The 22,177-nt window shown below is 38.4% G+C and overlaps 1 protein-coding gene across 1 annotated transcript in view; it reads right to left on the bottom strand.

The window, feature by feature from the left end:
• Nucleotides 1–22,177, bottom strand: part of CC2D2B (coiled-coil and C2 domain containing 2B) — a 170,316-nt gene that overhangs the window by 81,998 nt on the left and 66,141 nt on the right. The window contains 4 exon segments of the mRNA XM_055093218.2: nt 1,865–2,074; nt 11,480–11,608; nt 11,700–11,836; nt 12,216–12,414. Coding sequence (XP_054949193.1) covers nt 1,865–2,074; nt 11,480–11,608; nt 11,700–11,836; nt 12,216–12,414 — 675 coding nt within the window.

Raw genomic sequence — 22,177 nt, 5'->3', positions numbered from 1 at the left:
ACACTTCCAAGCACATTTCTCTTTTCACAATTTACTGGGAGTTAGAGAAAATGTTTACATTCACATAAGAGAATAAATTGAAAAAAAGCAAAAATCCGCTAAGAAATTACATTTGGCTCCTAATACAATAATAATACTGAAACATATTGTAAATAATAACCCCAAAAGATTTATTTTATGCAGAGCCATGCATATACATGAAAAATAAACCCAGAGTCTATATATACTTTAATAGATGGTACTCTAATAAACTAAAATTGATATTGCTAAATCGGATTTTAAAGATTCTATAATATTGTGGGAAAAAATTCTATAAAGCAGAAATCTGTAGACCAAATCACTTTTTAAATGATCTGCATTTTAATCTGAGTTGTTTCCTTCATTCATTTAAAAAGTGGCCATATTTTACTAAAAGTTAGAATATTCAATATTTATTTTAGGAAATATTCTGATATTGCTAATGCATGGTGTTCATCTATTAAGTTCTCCCACACAATTGCTTCATCAAATCAAATAGATTAACTCCTGGCTGGGCATGGTGGCTCACACCTGTAATCCCACCATATAAGGAGGCCGAGGCAGGCAAATCGCTTGAGCCCAGGAGTTCAAGAGCAGCCTGGGCAACATGGCAAAAGCCTGTCTCTATGAAAAAGAAAAAAACTTTAGCTGGGTGTGATGGTGCACATCTGTAGTTCCAGCTACTTAGGAGGCTGAAGTGGGAGGACAGCTTGAGCCTGGGTTGAGGCTGCAGTGAGCCATGATTGAGCCACTGCATTGCAGCCTGAATGAGACCTTATCTCAAAAAAAAAAAAAAAAAAGGATTAAGTCCTGTGGGTTTTAAACTTATATTTTAGAAAGCACATATTAGCTGGGCATGGTGGCTCATGCCTGTAATCTCAGCACTTTGGGAGGCCGAGTTAGGCAGATCACCTGAGGTCAGAAGTTCGAGAACAGCCCGGCCAACATGGCAAAACCCCATCTCTACTGAAAATACAAAAATTAGCCGTGCATGTGGTGGGCACCTGTAGTCCCAGCTACTCAGGAGGCTGAGGCAAGAGAATCGCTTGAACTCGGGAGGCGGAGTTTGCAGTGAGCCAAGATCACGCCACTGCACTCTAGCCTGGGCGACAGAGCAAGACTCCATCTCAAAAAGAAAAAAAAAAAGCAGATATTTATGAAGGTTCATAACAGATATTTATGAAGGTTCATAATTAGTTCATGTCCAGTTTATTGAGACGGCTTTGTGGCTCCATCAGGATTGAATGTTTCATTAAATAGCTTAGAGGGGATTTGATTTCAAATGTATTCATTAGTTGAATGAGACATACTATCAAAATACCTTTCCCAAGAGAATGCTCATATATCAGAAAACTAGCAGAGAGTTTAAATGAGGCACAAGTTTATAAAAGTAATCAGTGGGTACTCCTTCTATTTCTCTTCAGACTTCATATACCCCTCATGATGTCATGAGATGACTGTTTGGATTAATCATCTTCAGACCAAGACTCTTCAGGTTTGTTATGAGATTAAGATTTCTAATATTTTAATTAAAATACTTTATTATAAGACTTAAAACAGCCACATGGCTCTTTTCAGTAATAATCATTTCAAATACTCTTCTTGAGTTATAGGACCAAGAATACCATTGATTAGTAAACCATTTGTGGTAAATAAATATCCCATAGGATACATTTAAAGCTTTCTCCCCAGCCAGTGAATTCCTACAGTTTCTTTTCAGAGAAACTGAAATTGAACCATTGTTCTACTTAAATATTTAGAAAATGTTCTGATAATTTGCTCTGCACAAGGAATTTTTTCTTTTTCAATATTAAATGTTTAGCTTTATAATGAAAGCCATTCTCACCTTCTCATAAAGCAGCTGAGATACATTCTGTTGCTGCCTGTCCTGAAAACATTCATAAAGTTGGAGAAGCCTTGCGCATAATACTTGTTCTTGATTGAAGAGATGATGATGGCTGAATTGCAAACCCACAATGTTGAGGTCTAACTGGTATATTTCCCTTGAACCTTCCATTTTGTTCATAAATGAACTTTCCAGGTCATATTTTACTGCCTTTTAAAGAAAAATAAGTGCACGATGTTAATTTGATTCAGTTTCTTTTGAAATTATAAGTAACTTTTCCTTACAAAAGTAACATTTCAATTGTAGGAAAATCAAGAGATATAGAAAAACAAAAAATAATAATTTGATTCCTTTTCCTTAAATTGATTATGGCCCTTAATTTCATCAAATATATTTATATTACAGCATTTTAATCATCTTGCTATTAACTATTGTAATCTATCTCACTATTGTGTGCTGGTAGAGTGGAAGTTGGACTTTCAAGTTATAAAACCAAAAATAATTTCCTATAGAAACACTATGACAAATGGTGTTTAGAACCGTGGGCCAGAGTTAAATGAGAATTACTTATTAAAACATTGCTTATAAATGAATACACTGGTGATCCTCTGGGAAATTATCTTCAGGAGCCTGGGCCCTCTAAGCAATTCCTATAAGAAGAGCACCTGTTTTTGTACATGAGATTGTCTCCATTTGGATACCAGATTGTCCTTAAATTTCTGAAGTCTGTAGGCCTTAGATCATATGGAAGATGATTCATCTGTTTTAGTCCATCTTTTTTTTTTTTATTTTTTGAGACAGAGTCTCACTCTGTCACCAGGCTGGAATGCAGTGTGCAGTGGCGTGATCTCAGCTCACTGCAACTTCCACCTCCCAGGTTCAAGCGATGCTCCTGCCTCAGCCTCCCAAGTAGCTGGGACTACAGGCGCATGCCACCACACCCAGCTAATGTTTGTATTTTTAGTAGAGACGGTGTTTCACCATTTTGGCCAGGATAGTCTTGATCTCCTGACCTCGTGATCTGCCCACCTCGGCCTCCCAAAGTGCTGGGATTACAAGTGTGAGCCACTGCACCTGACCACCTTTTTTTTAAGTAAAAGCAAGTTTATTAAGAAAGTAAAGGAATAGGCCGAGTGTGGTGGCTCATACTTGTGTAATCCCAGCATTTTGGGAGGCCAAGGCAGATGGACCACCTGAGGTCAAGAGTTCGAGACCAGCCTGGACAACATGGCAAAACCCCATCTCTACTAAAAATACAAAAATTAGCCGGGCGTGGTGATGGGTGCCTGTAATCCCGACTACTTGGGAGGCTGAGGCAGGAGAATCACTAGAACCCAGGAGGCGGAGGTTGCAGTGAGCTGAGATCACACCATTGTACTCTAGCCTGGGTGACAGAGCGATACTTTGTCTCAAAATATATATATATATATATTTTTTTTGAGTCCACTATTTTGAATTTATGCACATGTTTGAATATGCATGTGCTCAATATCATTGGTTTTCAGTAATGCAATTTACGAGGGTTGGTGAGTTACTTAGCATATGCAGCCTGATTCATCAATGCCTAGCCACTCCTGATAAAAGCCATGAATGCATCAACCCAAATAGGAGCACACTGAGCCCACTCTCTGGATCAGTCTGGTGTAATATGATATGCTCTTCAGTCTGTGCCATTGCTATTACACCTAATGTTGTCCCACCCCTAACCTGGTGTGGCAGACCCAATGCTCCTCAAGGACTGAAAGCCATCTGTACGGTGCCTAAATCTCTGCCTCCTTATTTTTTCCTGAGTTAGGAACCTTTCCTTCTTCCTTACTGGGTTTCAGGGAGGCAGACAAACAGCAATAAAGCTTGTTTATGGCTGGTAAGTCTTTGTTCTCTATGTAAGAGCCAACCCATAAAAGGGGAAACCTGCTCTTGATTTCACCTGAGAGTTTAGACAATTGGTAATAAGTTGGTAAACTGGCCATTAAACAGGAAAGAAAACACCAAGGAAAAATCATTTTCCGTTTAAAACAACTAAACTGTAAATGAACTTTTGAAAATTAAAGTTCCTAAGCTAGAGAATCCTGTCTTGTTAAGCAGATCCAGCACTGGTTGAATAACTGTGTTGCTCAGTTGCTTTGGGTTTCTAATGGAGTGACACAAGCCTCTGCCCTTGGTCCTGTCCTCTTCAGCACCTACTGACTACAGTGCTAAGAAGCTAGAGGAGGGTAAATGAGGTGGTGGAATATCTAACAACAACCAAAGGAGGCAATTTAGACTGGAGAGCAAAAACTAAAGGTGGAAGTGACTGTAGGCTTCAAACATTTGAGGAGCTGTCACATAGATGAAGTACTTTATGTGTTCCTTATGGCCAAAAAAGGTCAAATAAGTAGAAGTGACCTGGAGACAGACTTTAACAACAGAAAACAGAGAACAATCAGAACTGTCTGCTGGGCGTGGTGGCTCACGCCTGTAATCCTAGCACTTTGGGAGGCTGGGCGGGCAGGTCTTCTGAGGTCAAGAGTTCAAGACCAGCCTGGCCAACATGGCAAAACCCCATCTCTACTAAAAATACAAAAATTAGCCAGGCGTGGTGGTGCACACCTGTAATCCCAGCTACTCGGGAGGCTAAGGCAGGAGAATTACTTGAACCTGGGAGGCAGAGGTTGCAGTGAGCTGAGACTGTGCCATTGCACTCCAGCCTGGGCAAAAAGAGTGAAACTCCGTCTCAAAAAAAAAAAAAAAAAAAAAAAGTCCAACATTAGAATGAATTCTTTTGAGAGGTAGCAAACTCCCTGACACATTGGTTAAAAGCAGCACTTGACTGAGTGAGTTAAGTAGGCTTCTAGAACTAGGTAAGTGTGTTGTACCAAAAGCATAAAGATTTGGGCAACAATGAATCAAAGGCTACATAAAAGCACAAAAACATCCAAGCTGGTTGACATATAAAAATCGATGTAAATATATAAAAAGAGTGCTAGAAATGGGAGCAGAGGGAAGGTCATAGTCAAATGGTCAGACGAAACTAATCAGTAAATAGCAGGCAAATAGGGTACCTGGGATAGTAGAGGTACAACAAGCTGTTAAAGTACCTGGCAGAGGCAGAAGCAAAGACAGGACTCTGATATGCATACAACTATTATATCTACCTTGGTTGCCCTTATATTTATTCTGGTGAGAGACCATAAATCAGCTTTTCCTTCAAGGCTGGCTGGGCAACATGAAAAATGTGAAGAAGATAGAAGAGAAAGGCAGGTAGAGGCATTTGTCTGACACAAAATCTAGGACATGATCTGTTAAGGATGCTACTGTCTTAGTCAATTTGTTCTACTATAACAGAGTACCTGAGGCTAGGTAAATTATAAAGAAAAGAAATTTATTCCACAGTTCTGGAGGCTGGGAAGTCCAAGATTAAGACACCACATCTCATGTCTAGTGTGGACCTTTTTGCTGTGTCTGCTGGAAGGGAGGAATGCTGTGTCCTCACATGGCAGATGGTGGAAGGGGAAAAGCCCCTTTATAAGGGCACCTAATCCATTGACAATAGCGGAGGGGCCTTAATGGCCTAATCGCCTTTTATAGGTCCTACCCCTTAATGCTATCACATTGAAAAAACCTGAATTTTAGAGGAGACACATTCAAATCACAGCAGCTGCAAGAAAGAATTTTAAAACTCAATTTAGACAGTTGGTGAGATGGCCTTTACATTTTTTCCAAATTATAGCAGTCCATGAAATCCTGTAATTGTGCTTGGATGAAGCTAGAACAGATGCACTAAAAGAAAGTTACTTGTTCAGCCCAGTGGTTTCCAACTTGGGATTCTAGATTATTACAAAGGTTAACCTGAATGGTGGTTAATATTTCTTCAATAATTGTAAATTATGCATTTACTTTTTATGATGCATTTGTTCATTTATTCATTCATTCAACAAATTGTTGTTGTTTCAAAGGCCTCTCTCCTAAAAGCAATGATCCCAGATAATTACACCAAAATATCTCTGCTATATCTGGAGCAAAATTTAGATAAAATGCATTGTCACTATAAAGTCTAGAAATTATGCCACATAATATCAAAGAATAAGATAAATAGCAGGGCTTTTCCCTCCTCTTTTATTCTTTTATGTTTTTATATTTTAATGGTGATAGATTCTTTTATAGTAAGCCAACTGGGAAAATACATGAAGATATTGTAATGTTTGGTATGGTGGTACCATTTATAAAATCTTGACAACTGTGTTCCACTATGAATTAGGATGGGGCAGAGACATTGCTAGTCTCTCATGGTATGATAAGCACCTTGTAGGAAATAACATTTTCTAAGATTATGCCAGTGAACTTCTTCTGTCAGTCTTTATCTTCTAAATTATATTAGGACCCTAAAAGCATACAGTGACTGAGGTGATGAGTTCTATTACACATAATATAAGCATTCGTTCAATGCTAGGCATTTGGGTAGGTGTTAGCAATAAATTATAAAACAAGCCAATAAAACAAAACAAAAACCCTGCCCTGCTTGCAGTCAAGCAGAGAAAATACTAGGTAAACAGAAAATATAGATACAGAATGAGCCTTAACAAAACTGTAATTCAGTCTTTAAATCAGTTAAGTCCCTGGTTGGATGAAGATGATCATCCTCAATACGCTTAACAAAGCAAAGGATGGAGCATTTCTGCTGGAAGATAACATCATCTCGGGCTTCTATAATTTTTCATATATAATAATGTAGAATATAATTTTTAAAATCACCTGTCATAATAAGAGGCAAGACTAAATGAGCAAAACCAAGAGAAAAAATAGATAATAAAAAGATTCATAGTGATCCAAATATTGGAGTTACCAGATATGAACTTTAAAGTAGCTATTATTACTGTATTAAAAATAGCAGCAAAAACCCATGAAAAGACTAAATATATCTCAAGAAAATTAGAATATTTACAGAAGAATTAAATGTCGAATGAACACTTTCAAGCAAAAAATATATTGAAAATATGTAAAATTAAGAAGTCAGCAGATGGGCTGGTCTGAAAATATGGTGGCAGTACAGTTTTAGATCTTCCCAAATTCCTATATTAAAAGAGGCAGAGCAACTAGACAGCAAAACCAAAAATCCACGGACAAGATTTATAATAGAAGTAGTTCTCAAGAAATGCCCCATGAAACCCAAAACACAAGTCAGTGAAGACAAATCATCAATATTCAGAAGGTCTGAATAGCATTGGCGATTGTGTGGGAGATAGCAGAGAGAAGCAATGGAACATCTGATAGACCTGACGAGAGTCCAAAAGAGCCAACAGAAATGCACCAGAAAGTACAGCAGGCCAACTTAAAAACAGCAGCTAAAATTGGAACAGGTTTTGTCTACTCCAATTGTGGATGGTTGGGTTAAGGACTGAAGGAGCTGCAGGAATCTAGTTCCCAGGAATTTTCAGAATGAGGCTTCACACTGAATAGAAACTACTGGGAGTGAAATCGAAACTAAGAAGTACGGGGACCACAGGAATTAAGGAAAGAGGAGGTCCAGAAAAAAATCTGGGGAAGGGAACAGAGCCAAGACATTTCAGAAATCCAGCCACAATATATTTTAACACGACACAAAAACAACAGGTCTGTGAAAATAGAAAAGTTATTTGAACTGAGCCTTTTTATAAAAGTTCAGGAAAAATAATTTTATCTAAAAATAAGCAGTAGAAAAGGATCAAGATTAAATCCATCAAAGTTTCTATAAGAAAAAAGAATAAACAGCAAAATAACAGCCTACAGGAAATCAAAGCAAACCAGAAAGGTATCCAAAACCAGATAAAAATAGAAATGTGGTTTTCACAGTGAGCTGAATTTATATGGAAGTTATATGACATTTAAAAACATAAATCAGAATTAAACTCAGAAATTAGGTGAAAGAAAATGGCAAAAAATTTAAAATTTAGAAATTAAGCCTATACTAGAAAGAACACAAGGGCAAATAAACACTACCAAATCTTTTTCTTAAGGTGAAGAAGGGGATATTTTAAACATATAAAAGAAATAAAGGGAAAGAACTCATTGGGTGGATTTAACTGGAGATAAAATATGGCAGAAAATTATATAAGTGAATGGTTAAGACAGGTCAGTAGAATATATGCAAACTAAAATTCAGAGAGAAAAAAGAATTTTTTAAAAAGCAAAAGTAGAAGACAAATTAGAGAAAATATAAAATCTGAAAGGTCCTATTTTTTGTGGTAAAAAATACAAAACATGAGATCTACCCTCAACAAATGTTTAAGTTTACAGTACTATTAACTATAAGCACAATGTTGTACCATAGATCCCTAGGGCTTTTTCATCTTGCATGACTGAAATTCTATACCCTTTGAACAGCAACTCCCTATTTCTCTCTTCCCCAAGCCCCTGGCAACCGCCATTCTACCTTCTGCTTCTATGAAGCTGAACTACTTTGGATACCTCATATAAGCAGAATCATGCAGAATTTGTTCTTCTGTGATTGACTTATTTCATTTAGTATAACATCTTCGAGCTTCACCCATGTTTTAGCATATGACAAGATTTATTATTTATGGCTACATACACCATGTTTTCTTTATTCAACTGTCAATGAACAGCTAGGTTGTTTCCACCTCTTGGCTATTGTGAATAATGCTGCAATGAACATGGGAATGCAAATATCGCTTCAAAATCTTAAATTTAATTTTTCTGGATAAATACCCAGAAGTGAGATTGTTGGATCATATTACAGTTCTATTTTAAATTTGCAGAGGAACTCCATACCATTTTCCATAGTGGTCGCACCATTTTACATTCCCACCAACAGTGTACAAGGGTTCTAATTTCTCCACATTGTTGCTAACACTTGTTATTTTCAGGGGATTTTTTTTTTTTTTAAATAATGACCATCCTAACAGGTGAGAAGTGATATCTTATTATGGTTTTGATTTGCATTTCTCTGACAATTAGTGATGTTAGGCATGTTTTATATGTCTGTTGGCCATTTGTATGCATCTTTGGTTTTTTTTGGAGAAATGTCTATTCAAGTCTTTTTCCCATTTTTTAATTTGTTACTGAGTTAAATAAGTTCCTTATATATTTTGGATTTCAATCTCTTATCAGATATATGGTTTGCAAATATTTTCTCCCATTCCATAGGTTGCCTTCTGTCTCTGGTGATTGTTTCCTTTACTGCAACAGATGCATTTTAGTTGGTTGTAGTCTCACTTCTCTATTTTTGTTTTGTTGCCTATGCTTTTGGTGTCATATCCAGGAAACCACTGCCAAGAACGATGTTATAAAGGCTTTCCTTCACGTTCTCATCTAGGAGTTTTATAGTTTCAGGTCTTGTTTTTAAGTCTTTACTCCATCTCGAGTTGATGTTTGTGTATGATGTAAGATAAAGGTCTGATTTCATTCTTTTGCATGTGGATGTCCAGTCTTCCCAGCACCATTTGTTGAAGAGACTGTCCTTTCCCCATTGTGTAGTCTTGGCACCCTCTTGAAGATCATTTGACTGTATATACGTGAGTTTATTTCTGGGCTCTTCATTCTGTTCCATTGGTCCATATATCTGTCTTTATGCCAGTACCATCCTGTTTTGATTAATGTAGCTTTGTAATATATTTTGAAGTCAGGAATATAAAGCTTCTACCTTGAAGGTCCTTTGTGGTTCCTTATTAATTATTGGATTTTTTTCCATTTCTGTAAAAAAATGTCATTGGGAGTTTGAAATGCATTGCTCTAAGTCTGCAGATCAGTTTGGGTAGTATGGATATTTTTAACAATATTAAGTCCTCTAACCCATGAACATGGGATGTCTTTCCATTGACTAGTCCTTTATTTTTAAAGACATAGATGGTCAGCTGACTAATGTCAAAGATGACAATGAATTATAATGAGAAAAGGTTTATTGATTTTTTTCAATAAATGGTACTAAGTCAACTGGATATCCATGCGGATGAAATGAAATATGACCCCCTACCTACCACTATACATAGAAAGTACTTTCCACATTGTTTTCCAGATCGGTGGTAACTCTAAATGAGAAAGGTACAACAATAAACTTTTTAGAATAAAAACAGAAGAATACTTTTGGGACCTGGAGTAAGCACACTTTCTTAAACAGGCTATAAAAGGTGCTAACCCTAAAGAAAAAGAAAATGGTAAATTATACTACATTAAAATTAAGAATATCCCATCAAAAAGCGCAATTAAGAGTGATATGGTTTGGATCTGTGTCTCCACCCAAATCTCATGTTGAGTTGTAACCCCCAATGTTGGAGGTGGGGCTTGGTACAAAGTGATTGGATCATGGGGGTGGGTCCTTCATGAATGGTTTAACACCATCCCCTTGGGGTTGTTCTGGTGATAGAGTTCTCATGAGATCTAGTCATTCAAAAGTGGGTGGCACCTCCCCTCTTCTCTTTCTTCTTCCTACTCTGGCCTCGTGAAGTGCCAGCTCCCTCTTTGCCCTCCACCATGATTGCAAGTTTCCTGAGGCCTCCCAGAAGTTTCTTGAGGCCTCCCCAGAAGCCAAGCAGATGCCAGCATCATGCTTCCTGTACAGCCTGTAGAATCATGAGCCAATTACACCTCTTTTATTTATAAATTACCCAGTCTCAGGTATTTCTTTATAATAATGTCAGAATGGACTAATACAGACAGTGAGAAGATTAGCCATAGAGTACATTATATGAGGGCTCACATCCAGAAATCAACACATCAATAAGAAAAAGCAGACAATCCAATAAGAAAAAAATGGGTAGAAGTCTTAACCAAGCTTTCATAAAAAAGGCTGTCCTAATAACCAACAGACATGAAAAGGTGTTCAGTTTCATTAGTCATTAGGGAAATGCAGATTAAAACTTCAATGAAATACAACTTATGTACATCAGAATGGCTATGATTTAAAAGACAGATAATACCAAATGTTGACAGGAATATAAAGCAGCTGAAACTCTCACACACTTCTTATTTTGTGTATAGTTTGGTACAACCACTTTAGAAAATCATTTGGCACTATATAGTAAAACTAAACATATACAAACCTATAACCCAGCATTTCTACTCTGAGATATTTACCAACAGAAAATGCATACACACACAGTTATCAGAAGATGTGCAAGTTTTCATGGTAGTGTTATTAGTAATAGTCAAAACTGGATGTAACTTATATCCATCAATATAAGAATGGTTAATAAATAAACGTATTTTTCATACTATGGAGTTCTACACAGCAACAGAAATGAACAAGCTATTGCTGTACACAACAATATAGAGTACCTATTCTATTATTCCATTTATATAAAATAGGTAAAACTAACAGACAAGAGTAATGTAGTGGTAGAAGTTATAATAGTGGCTACCTTGAGTATCATTCATTTATTCATTATTTTTGTAAAATTAGCACCATACATAATTTTGCATTCTGCTTTTTTCACTTCAGATTTTATTTTGAGCATTTCCCCATATCATTCAATATTCCTTGAAACTATAATTTTAAGGGCTATTTAACATTTCATCATGATTTAGACATTATATTAGTAGACTTAGTATCTTTAAAGGATAAATCAACACCACAAAACCACCAGCTATAATTGATGTTACAAGAATTTTAACCATAATTACAAATAAATTGTTGTTGGTTACCTTCCTGTATATGGTCTTAAGTAATGGATTTAAAGGTTCCTTCCTTATGTTTAGTCTGAAATTCCATGACTGTTTAATAGGTGTAGGTAATGACATTATTTCTCCACTTTCTCCAAACCAACATTTTCCCTATCAAAAATATTTAAGTATAGTAATTAAATATTTTGCTAAATAAGTCACATAGTAGCCAGTGTTTTAACTTGTTAGGTGGTGCACTTGCCTCTTCTAGTTTAAGCAGGCGATTTTCCATTTTGTTGCAGGTCTTTTTATATATTTCTGGCTTTCTCTGAATATAGAATCCTTCATCTTCTAAAATACGTGGCATCATATCTTTTGGCAGTTTGCGCTGATTGACCACTTAATAACAATAAAACTTAGATATTACTTTAAAGTCCAAAATATTAAATGGATATTGACCAAATAAGTAGTACAAACAACTATAATTACACCCTACTACTGAAGTCTAGCAGAAAGCCTCTCTCTCACTTTCTCTCACTTTCTCGCTCGCTCTCTCTATCTATATATAAATACATATGCCTATATATGTACATTTTTTAAATGAAGAATGAGTTCTCTTAATCAGTTCCCTTAATTCAGGGAAGTCATGAAAAACAAATATAGAAAAGTTACTATAATTTTAGATCAGTACTTTTTATTTATCCAGCATACAGTAAAGCTATTATCCCATAACATAATTCATGAATGACTTGAATATTTTACTGGGAAAGAATGTTACCTGGAGAACTACTTGGTACAAAAATATTTGCCTTCTGTTTTTTTATTTGTTCTTGATCATCTTCATAGTCAGCAGCTTTTACTTTGAGTATATCTGTCAAAATGAATTCTTTCATAAACTCTTCCTCTTCACTCTCAGCAACATTTTGTAAATTAACACCAAGTGAAAAGCATTTGGGATAACTATGGTTTACTGGTCTCTGTTGAATACCAAAAAGGAAAATAAGTTTACATGCTTGTCTCCAATGATTAATATGCAAATAAATGTAATGTACTGGAACCTTACTGTGAACTGTGCGTCTGATCCTGCCACCCACAGAACAAGTTCCAGTTGAACTTGTGTTACAATGAAATTTCACTGAATTTAGAACTCATTTAAGGTTTAGTATTACACAATATGATTTTTCTATAGCCCATCTTTGCAATTCTTCACTGAAAGACTGCTGAAATAGCCCTTCCTCCCCTATGGAAAATGTTCTGAGATACTCAACTGTAATATTTCAACTACTGAGAATACACAGTGTAGGGCAGGGTCCAAAGATACCAGACCATGTGACCCTAAATCCTTTTTTTCCCCATCATTCAGAAAACAGTACCACCTAAAGTGCTGTAGAGTAGGCATGCTTTTTTCTACAAGGTATTCATGAAAAAAAAAAAGAAAGAAGAAAGAAAAGTAAAGATTCAGCATAGAAGTCTAGTAGAGTGATTATAGTGAAATTCTGATATATGATATATATAAAGGTTATAAACAATTTGAACATAGATGTGGAAACAGATACATTACTAAATATTAAAATGAATAGATCATACTCATAAATTTAATGAGTCTATTCATGAAAGCAAAATCATTATTTTGGATGATTTTATCTGTCTAATTTGAAATATACACATACTGAACAACAGAGACAGTGTGTGAGTCAGACAAAAATCCCTCAATTTTCAAAAACACACATTTAGGGTAAATAATAAAATTTAAAAAGTTAATCACAGAATTCCTTTGACTAGATAATCCCTACATGGCCTCGATCAATACTGACAAAGTTAAATAAGTAATGTCATTAAACATCAACTAGGTTCATATAAAATCATATCATCACACCCTCCCTCCTATATCCCTGCCATGAAATCAGGATAATATTTTATATCCAGAAATCTTCATGATATCCTTTTCAGAATTTAAATAAAGTATGCCAACATCTAGGAGCAAGATTTGGCGGATCTCCACATGGGGGCTCTCTTTGAAGATCCCAGTCGTAGACTACAAAGCCTCTTTGCTCCAACTGAAGCTCTCATAACCAAGCTTCCTTTATAACACCCCTTGTGTGGGCCAGGGCTTTCCACCTGCCTTCAGAGCTAAGGTCTGCCCTGATGGTAGACTACGCTGGGCTCTCATCTTGGACTCTAGCCTCTGAGTTATGACTCTGTGGGTCTTTTTTTTATAAGCCCTACCCAATCTGCCTATATTTTTAGCTTGAGACAAGCTGTGATCTGGACCAATACAAGTCCTACCTGCTCAACTGTTCCTCACTTAGTCTGAGTCCAGCTGCTATCCCAGATCACTTTCTTGGTCTTCACTATGCAGCTCACAGCAGAGCAATGTGTGTGCTGTTGGCTATTGTGTGATAGGGTGAATGGGGTCAGAAGATATAAGTCTAGATGGATACAAGTGAGTTTTGTGCAGTAAAAAAGGGGTAGTGTCCCTGCCCCTTCTCACAGGAACATGCCTTGTTAACTGTGGTATGACAAGCAGAACCTTCTGAAAGTAACCCCAGGCCTCACTCTGCGTTGCCCAGATGAGATATCTGGAACGAGGGCTCCCCTTTCTCCCAGCAGGAAGGTGCCACACTCAAACTCAGCCTCTTACAAAAGAAGTAGCATTCTCCTTTCTGTGATGGGGACAGTAGTCACTAGCTGCAGGGCAGATAGCTTTTCCAAACAACTTCTCTAAACAGCTCACATCTAAACCTTGACTTCCTCATACCCAAGAAGCCCATTTGCCCCACTCTTTACTCCTACTGACCTAATATCTTTATGCTTGCCCTACAAAAAGGAAAAGTGGCCACAGCCACAGCACCTAGCCCTGGCATACTCTGCTGGGTGGGAGGATCAGAGATACGGCCCGCTTTTGTTTTTCCAGAAAAGCCTATCTTAACCCAAATTGTGGGATGCTGGGAAGTCAGATGACTGATTAAGAGCATAGGAAAGTTTGATACCCATTTAATCAATATTCATTCAAATATTCATTGTGTGCCTAACATATTCCAGGAAGAAAATAAACAAATAGACACAGAAATATACATTAAGTGGTGATAAGTGTTATGAGGAAAAATAAAGCAGGGTAAGAGGATAGAGAATGCTGGGCTGGGTAGGTTGGGGGTACTATTTTAGATAGGGTTGTCAGGCATAGCATCTATAATAATATGTCATTTGAACAGAAATCCAAAGTTAGCGGGGGACACAGCTTACGGAAAAGGAAAGAGCTTTCTAGGCAGACACCTTGGTACAAAGGCCCTGAGGCAGGAGCTTGCTGTAAATGAGAAACAGGAAGGAAGCCAATGTGGCTGGTGTTAGATGACAGAGAGGAGAGTAGTGAAAAATGAAATAAAGTCAGAGAGGTGCTAAGGGAACCAGGTCCCCCCTGTAAGGACTTTTATTGTGAATGAGGTAGGAAACCATTAGAAAGTGTAAGCAAAAAAAAAAAAAAATCTGTCTTAGATTTTAACAAGGTCACTGTGATGACTGTATGGTATGGAAAATGGACTACAGGGACAATAGTGAATACAGAGGGAGACAGTGGCAGTGATTCTGATGAGAGGCTATGGTGAAGTACCAGAGAGGCTGGTGAAAAGTGGGTCCGATTTGGGAATACTTTGAAGGCAGAACCAACAGGGTTTGTAAGAAATTGGATTTGAAGCATTTGAGTAAAAGGAAATCTGAGGATGAGACCAAGGTTCAACTGAGCAACTGGAAAAATGGAATTGCCATTTACTACTGTGATTCTGTTTACATAAAACTGTGTGGCCAGATGTGGTGGCTCACGCCTGTAATCCCAACACTTTGGAAGGCCGAGGTGGGCAGATCACCTGAGGTCAGGAGTTTGAGACCAGCCTGGCCAACACAGCGAAACCCCATCTCTACTAAAAATACAAAAATTAGCCCGGTGTGGTGGCACATTCCTGTAATCCTAGCTACTCGGGAGGCTGAGGCAAGAGAATCGCTTGAAGCCAGGAGACAGAGGTTGCAGTGAGCTGAGGTCATGCCACTGCACTCCAGCCTGGGTGACAGACCAAGACTCCATCTCAAAACAAAACAAAACAAACAAACAAAAAACTCTGTGGCTGGCAAGATGGCGGAATAGGAACAGCTCCAGTCTGCAGCTCCCAGCAAGACTAACGCAGAAGGCCAGTGATGTCTACATTTCCAACTGAGGTACCTGGCTTATCGCACTGGGACTGATTAGACAGTGGGTGCAGCCCACAGAGGGTGAGCAGAAGCAGGGTGGGGCACCGCCTCACCCAGGAAGCATAAGGGGTTGGGGAACTCCCTCCCCTAGCCAAGGGAAGCCCTGAGGGACTGTGCCATGAGGAACACTTTTCCCATGGTCTTCTCAACCTGCAGACCAGGAGATTCCCTTGGGGGCCTACGTCACCAGGGCCCTGGGTTTCAATACAAAACTGGGTGGCTGTTTGGCAGACACTGAGCTAGCTTCAAGAGGTTTTTTTGTTTGTTTGTTTTTTGTTTTTTTTTTCATACCCCAGTGGTGCCTGGAACGCCAACAAGACAGAACTGACAGAACCGTTCACTCCCCTGGAAAGGGGGCTGAAGCCAGGGAGCTGTGTGGTCTAGCTTTGTGGATCCCACCCTGACGGAGCCCCGCAAGCTAAGATCAACTGGCTTGAAATTCTCACTGCCAGCACAGCAGTCTGAAGTCGACCTGGGACGCTCAAGCTTGGTGGGGAAGGGGCGCCGCCATTACTGAGGCTTGGGTAGGCGGGTTTTCCCCTTACAGTGTAAACAAAGCCACGGGGAAGTTCAAACTGGGCAGAGCCCACCACAGCTTGGCAAAGCTGCTGTAGCCAAACTGCCTCTCTAGACTCCTCCTCTCTGGCCAGGGCATCTCTGAAAGAAAGGCAGTAGCCCCAGTCAGGAGCTTATAAATAAAACTTCCATCTCCTGGGACAGAGCACCTGGGGAAGGGGCGGCTGTGGGCACAGCTTCAGCAGACTTAAACGTTCCTGCCTGCCAGCTCTGAAGAGAGCAGCAGATCTTCCAGCACAGTGCTCGAGCTCTGCTAAGGGACAGACTCCCTCCTCAAGTGGTTCCCTGACCCCTGTGCCTCCTGACTGGGAGACACTTCCCAGCACAGGTCGACAGACACCTCATACAGGAGAGCTCCGCTGGCATCTGATGGGTGCCCCTCTGGGACGAAGCTTCCAGAGGAAGGAAGAGGCAGCAATCTTTGCTGTTCTGTAGCCTCTGCTGGTGACACCCAGGCAAAGAGGGTCTGGAGTGGACCTCTAGCAAACTCCAGTAGACCTGCAGCAGAGGGGTCTCTTACAAGGAAAACTAACAAACAGAAAGGAATAGCATCAACATCAACAAAAAGGATGTCCACACAGAAACCCCATCCAAAGGTCACCAACACCAAAGACCAAAGGTAGGTAAATCCATGAAGATGAGGAAAAAACAGCAGAAAAAGGCTGAAAATTTCAAAAACCAGAACGCCTCTTTTCCTCCAAAGGATCACAACTCCTCACCAGCAAGGGAACAAAACTGGACAGAGAATAAGTTTGATGAATTGACAGAAGTAGGCTTCAGAAGGTGGGTAATAACAAACTCCTCTGAGCTAAAAGAGCATGTTCTAACCTAATGCAAGGAAGCTAAGAACCTTGAAAAAAAGTTAGAGGAATTGCTAACTAGAACAACCAGTTTAAAGAAGAACATAAATGACCAGATGGAGCTGAAAAACACAGCACGAGAACTTTGTGAAGCATACAAAAGTACCAACAGCTGAATCGAACAAGCAGAAGAAAAGATACCAGAGATTGAAGATCAACTTAATGAAATAAAGCATGAAGACAAGATTAGAGAAAAAAGAATGAAAAGAAATGAACAAAGCCTCTAAGAAATATGGGACTATGTGAAAAGACCAAACCTACATTTGATTGGTGTACCTGAAAGTGACAAGGAGAATGGAACTGAGTTGGAAAACACTCTTCAGGATATTATCCAAGAGAACTTCCCCAACTTAGCAAGACAGATCAACATTCAAATTCAGGAAATACAGAGAATACCACAAAGATACTCCTCGAGAAGAGCAACCCCAAGAAACATAATCGCCAGAGTCACCAAGGTTGAAATGAAGGAAAAAATGTTAAGGGCAGCCAGAGAGAAAGGTCAAGTTACCCACAAAGGGAAGTCCATCAGACTAACAGTGGATCTCTATGCAGAAATCCTACAAGCCAGAAAAGAGTGGGGGCCAATATTCAACATTCTTAAAGAAAAGAATTTTCAACCCAGAATTTCATATTCAGCCAAACTAAACTTCATAAGCTAAGGAGAAATAAAATCCTTTACAGACAAGCAAATGCTGAGAGATTTTGTTACCACCAGGCCTGACTTACAAGAGCTCCTGAAAAAAGTACTGAATATGGAAAGGAAAAACCAGTGCCAGCCACTGCAAAAACATACCAAATTATAAAGACCATTGACACTATGAAGAAATTGCATCAACTAATAGGCAAAATAACCAGCTAGCATCATAATGACAGGATCAGATTCACACAGAACAATATTAACCTTAAATGTAAATGGGCTAAATGCCCCAGTTAAAAGATACAGACTGGCAAATTGGATAACGAGTCAAGACCCATTGGTGTGCTGTATTCAGGAGACCCATCTCACATGCAAAGACACACATAGGCTCAAAATAAAGGGATGGAGGAAGATTTGCCAAGCAAATGGAAAGCAAAAAAAAGCAGGGGTTGCCATCCTAGTCTCTGATAAAACAGACTTTAAACCAACAAAGATGAAAAAAGACAAAGAAGGGCATTACATAATGGTAAAGGATTGATGCAACAAGAAGAGCTAACTATCCAATATATATATATGCATCCAACACTGGGGCACCCAGATTCATAAAGCAAGTCCTTAGAGACCTACAAAGAGACTTAGACTCCCACACAATAATAATGGGAGACTTTAACATCCCACTGTCAATATTAGACAGATGAATGAGACAGAAAATTAACAAGGATATTCAGGACTTGAACTCAGCTCTGGACCAAGTGGACCTAACAGACATCTACAGAACTCTCCACCCCAAATCAACAGAATATACATTCTTCTCAGCACCACATTGCACTTATTCTAAAATTGACCACATAATTGGAAGTAAAACACTCCTCAGCAAATGCAAAAGAATGGAAATCGTAACAGTCTCTCAGACCACAGTGCAATCAAATTAGAACTCAGGATTAAGAAACTCACTCAAAACTGCACAACTACATGGAAACTGAACAACCTGCTCCTGAATGACTACTGGGTAAGTATCAAAATTAAGGCAGAAATAAATAAGTTATTTGAAACCAAAGAAAACAAAGACACAATGTACCGGAATCTCTGGGACACAGTTAAAGCAGTGTTTAGAGGGAAATTTATAGCACAAAAAGCCCACAGGAAAAAGTGGGAAAGATCTAAAATCAACACCCTAACATCACAATTAAAAGAACTGGAGAAGCATGAGCAAACAAATTCAAAAGCTAGCAGAAGACAAGAAATAACTAAGATCAGAGCAGAACTGAAGGAGATAGAGACACAAAAAACTCTTCAAAAAATCAATGAATCCAGGAGCTGGTTTTTTGAAAAGATTAACAAAATAGACCACTAGCCAGACTAATAAAGAAGAAAAGAGAGGAGAATCAAATAGACACAATAAAAAACGATAAAGGGGATGTCACCACTGATCCCACAGAAATACAAACTACCATCAGAGAATGCTATTAACACCTCTACACAAATAAACTAGAAAATCTAGAAGAAATGGATAAATTCCTGGACACATACACCCTCCCAAGACTAAACCAGGAAGAAGTCGAATCCCTGAATAGACCAATATCAAATTCTGAAATTGAGGCAATAATTAATAGCCTACCAACCATAAAAAGCCCAGGACCAGACAGATTCACAGCCGAATTCTACCAGAGATACAAAGAGGAGCTGATACCATTCCCTCTGAAACCATTCCAAACATTAGAAAAAGAGAGACTCCTCGCTAACTCATTTTATGAGGCCAGCATCATCCTGATACCAAAACCTGTCAGAGACACAACAAAAAAAGAAAATTTCAGGCCAATATTTCTGATGAACATCGATGCAAAAATCCTCAATAAAATACTGGCAAACCAAGTCCAACACCACCTCAAAAAGCTTATCCACCACGATCAGTGGGCTTCATCCCGGGAAGCAAGGCTGATTCCACATATGAAAATCAATAAATATAATCCATCACGTAAACAGAACCAATGACAAAAACCACATGACTATCTCAGTAGATGCAGAAAAGACCTTTGATAAAATTCAACACCCTTTCATGCTAAAAACTCCCAATAAACTAGGTATTGATGGAATGTATATAAGAGCTATTCAGGACAAACCCACAGCCAATATCAAACTGAATGGGCAGAAGCTGGAAGCATTCCCTTTGAAAACTGGCACAAGACAAGGATGCCCTCTCTCACCACTCCTATTCAACATAGTATTGGAAGTTCTGACCAGGGAAATCAGGCAAGAGAAAGAAATAAAGGGTATTCAAATAGGAAGAGAAGAAGTCAAATTGTCTCTGTTTGCAGATGACATGATTGCATATTTAGAAAACCCCATCGTCTCAGCCCAAAACCTCCTTAAGCTGATAAGCAACTTCGGGAAAGTCTCAGGATACAAAATCAATGTGCAAAAATCACAGGCATTCTTATACACCAATAACAGACAAACAGAGAACCAAATCATGAGTGAACTCCCATTCACAATTGCTACACAGAGAATAAAATACCTAGGAATACAACTTATAAGGGATGTGAAGGACCTCTTCAAGGAGAACTATAAACCACTGCTCAATTAAATAAAAGAGGACACAAACAAATGGAAATATATTCCATGCTCATGGATAGGAAGAATCAATATCGTGAAAATGGCCATACTGCCCAAAGTAATTTATAGATTCAATGCTATCCCCATCAAGCTACCATTGACTTTCTTCACAGAATTAGAAAAAAATACTTTAAATTTCATATGGAACCAAAAAAGAGCCTGGATAGCCAAGACAATACTAAGCAAAAAGAACAAAGCTGGAGGCATCACGCTACCTGACTTCAAACTATACTACAAGGCTACAGTAACCAAACAGCATGGTACTGGTACCAAAATAGATATATAGACTAATGGAACAGAACAGAGGCCTCAGAAATAATGCTACACATCTACAACCATCTGATCTTTGATAAACCTGACAAAAACAAGCAATGGGGTAAAGATTCCCTATTTAATCAATGGTGTTGGGAAAACTGGTTAGCCATATGCCGAAAACTGAAACTGGACCCCTTCCTTACACCTTATACAAAAATTAACTCGAGATGGATTAAAGACTTAAATGTAAGACCTAAAACCATAAAAACCCTAGAAGAAAACCTAGGCAATAATATTCAGGACATAGGCATGGGCAAAGGATTTATAACTAAAACACCAAAAGCAATGGCAACAAAAGCCAAAATTGACAAATGGGATCTAATTAAACTAAAGAGCTTCTGCACAGCAAAAGAAACTATCACCAGAGTGAACAGGCAACCTACAGAATAGGAGAAAATTTTTGCAATCTACTCATCTGCAAAGGGCTAATATCCAGAATCTACAAATAACTTAAACAAATTTACAAGAAAAAACAACCCCATCAAAAAGTGAGCGAAGGATATGAACAGACACTTCTCAAAAGAAGACATTTATGCAGCCAGCAAACATATGAAAAAAAAGCTCACCATCACTGGTCATTAGAGAAATGCAAATCAAAGCCACAATGAGATACCATCTCACACCAGTTAGAATGGCGATCGTTAAAAAGTCAGGAAACAATGGATGCTAGAGAGGATGGGGAGAAATAGGAACACTTTTACACTGTTGGTGGGAGTGTCTTCCACCATTGCGGAAGACAGTGTGGCAATTCCCTAAGGATCTAGAACCAGAAATACATTTGACCAAGCAATCTCATTACTGGGTATATACCCAAAGGATTATAAATCATGCTACTATAAAGACACATGCACATGTATGTTTACTACAGCACTGTTCACAATAGCAAAGACTTGGAATCAACCCAAATGCCCATCAATGATAGACTGAATAAAAAAAATGTGGCACATATACACCATGGAATACTATGGAGACATAAAAAAGGATGAGTTCGCGTCCTTTGCAGGGACATGGATGAAGCTGGAAACAATCAGTCTCAGGAAACTAACACAGGAACAGAAAACCAAACACCGCATGTTCTCACTCATAAGTAGGAGTTGAACAATGAGAACACATGGACACAGGGAAGGGAACATCACACACCAGGGCCTGTCAGGGGGTGGGGGCGAGGGGAGGCACAGCATTAGGAGAATACCTAATGTAGATGACGGGTTGATGGGTGCAAGCAAACCACCATGGCACCTGTATACCTATGTAACAAACCTGCAAGTTCAGCACATGTATCCCAGAACTTAAAGTATAATAGTCATAAAAACGTGTGTGTGCATGTACAGGGCTAAGCATAGAGAAAAGTATGAAAAAATGATAATAGTGACTATCTTAGGGCAGTGGGATTTCAGATGATTTTTATTTTCTTCCTTGTGGCTTTCTGCATTACGTTTTTATACTGTGTATGTTTTACTTGTTCAAAATTTTAAGAGTTTTTTTTTTTAATTGTGTGAA

This window comes from Pan paniscus, chromosome 8, assembly GCF_029289425.2.
Source record: "Pan paniscus chromosome 8, NHGRI_mPanPan1-v2.0_pri, whole genome shotgun sequence".
Lineage (NCBI taxonomy): Eukaryota > Metazoa > Chordata > Mammalia > Primates > Hominidae > Pan > Pan paniscus.
The sequence above is the reverse complement of the archived record's forward strand: the minus strand, read 5'-3'. Positions and strand labels throughout refer to the sequence as shown.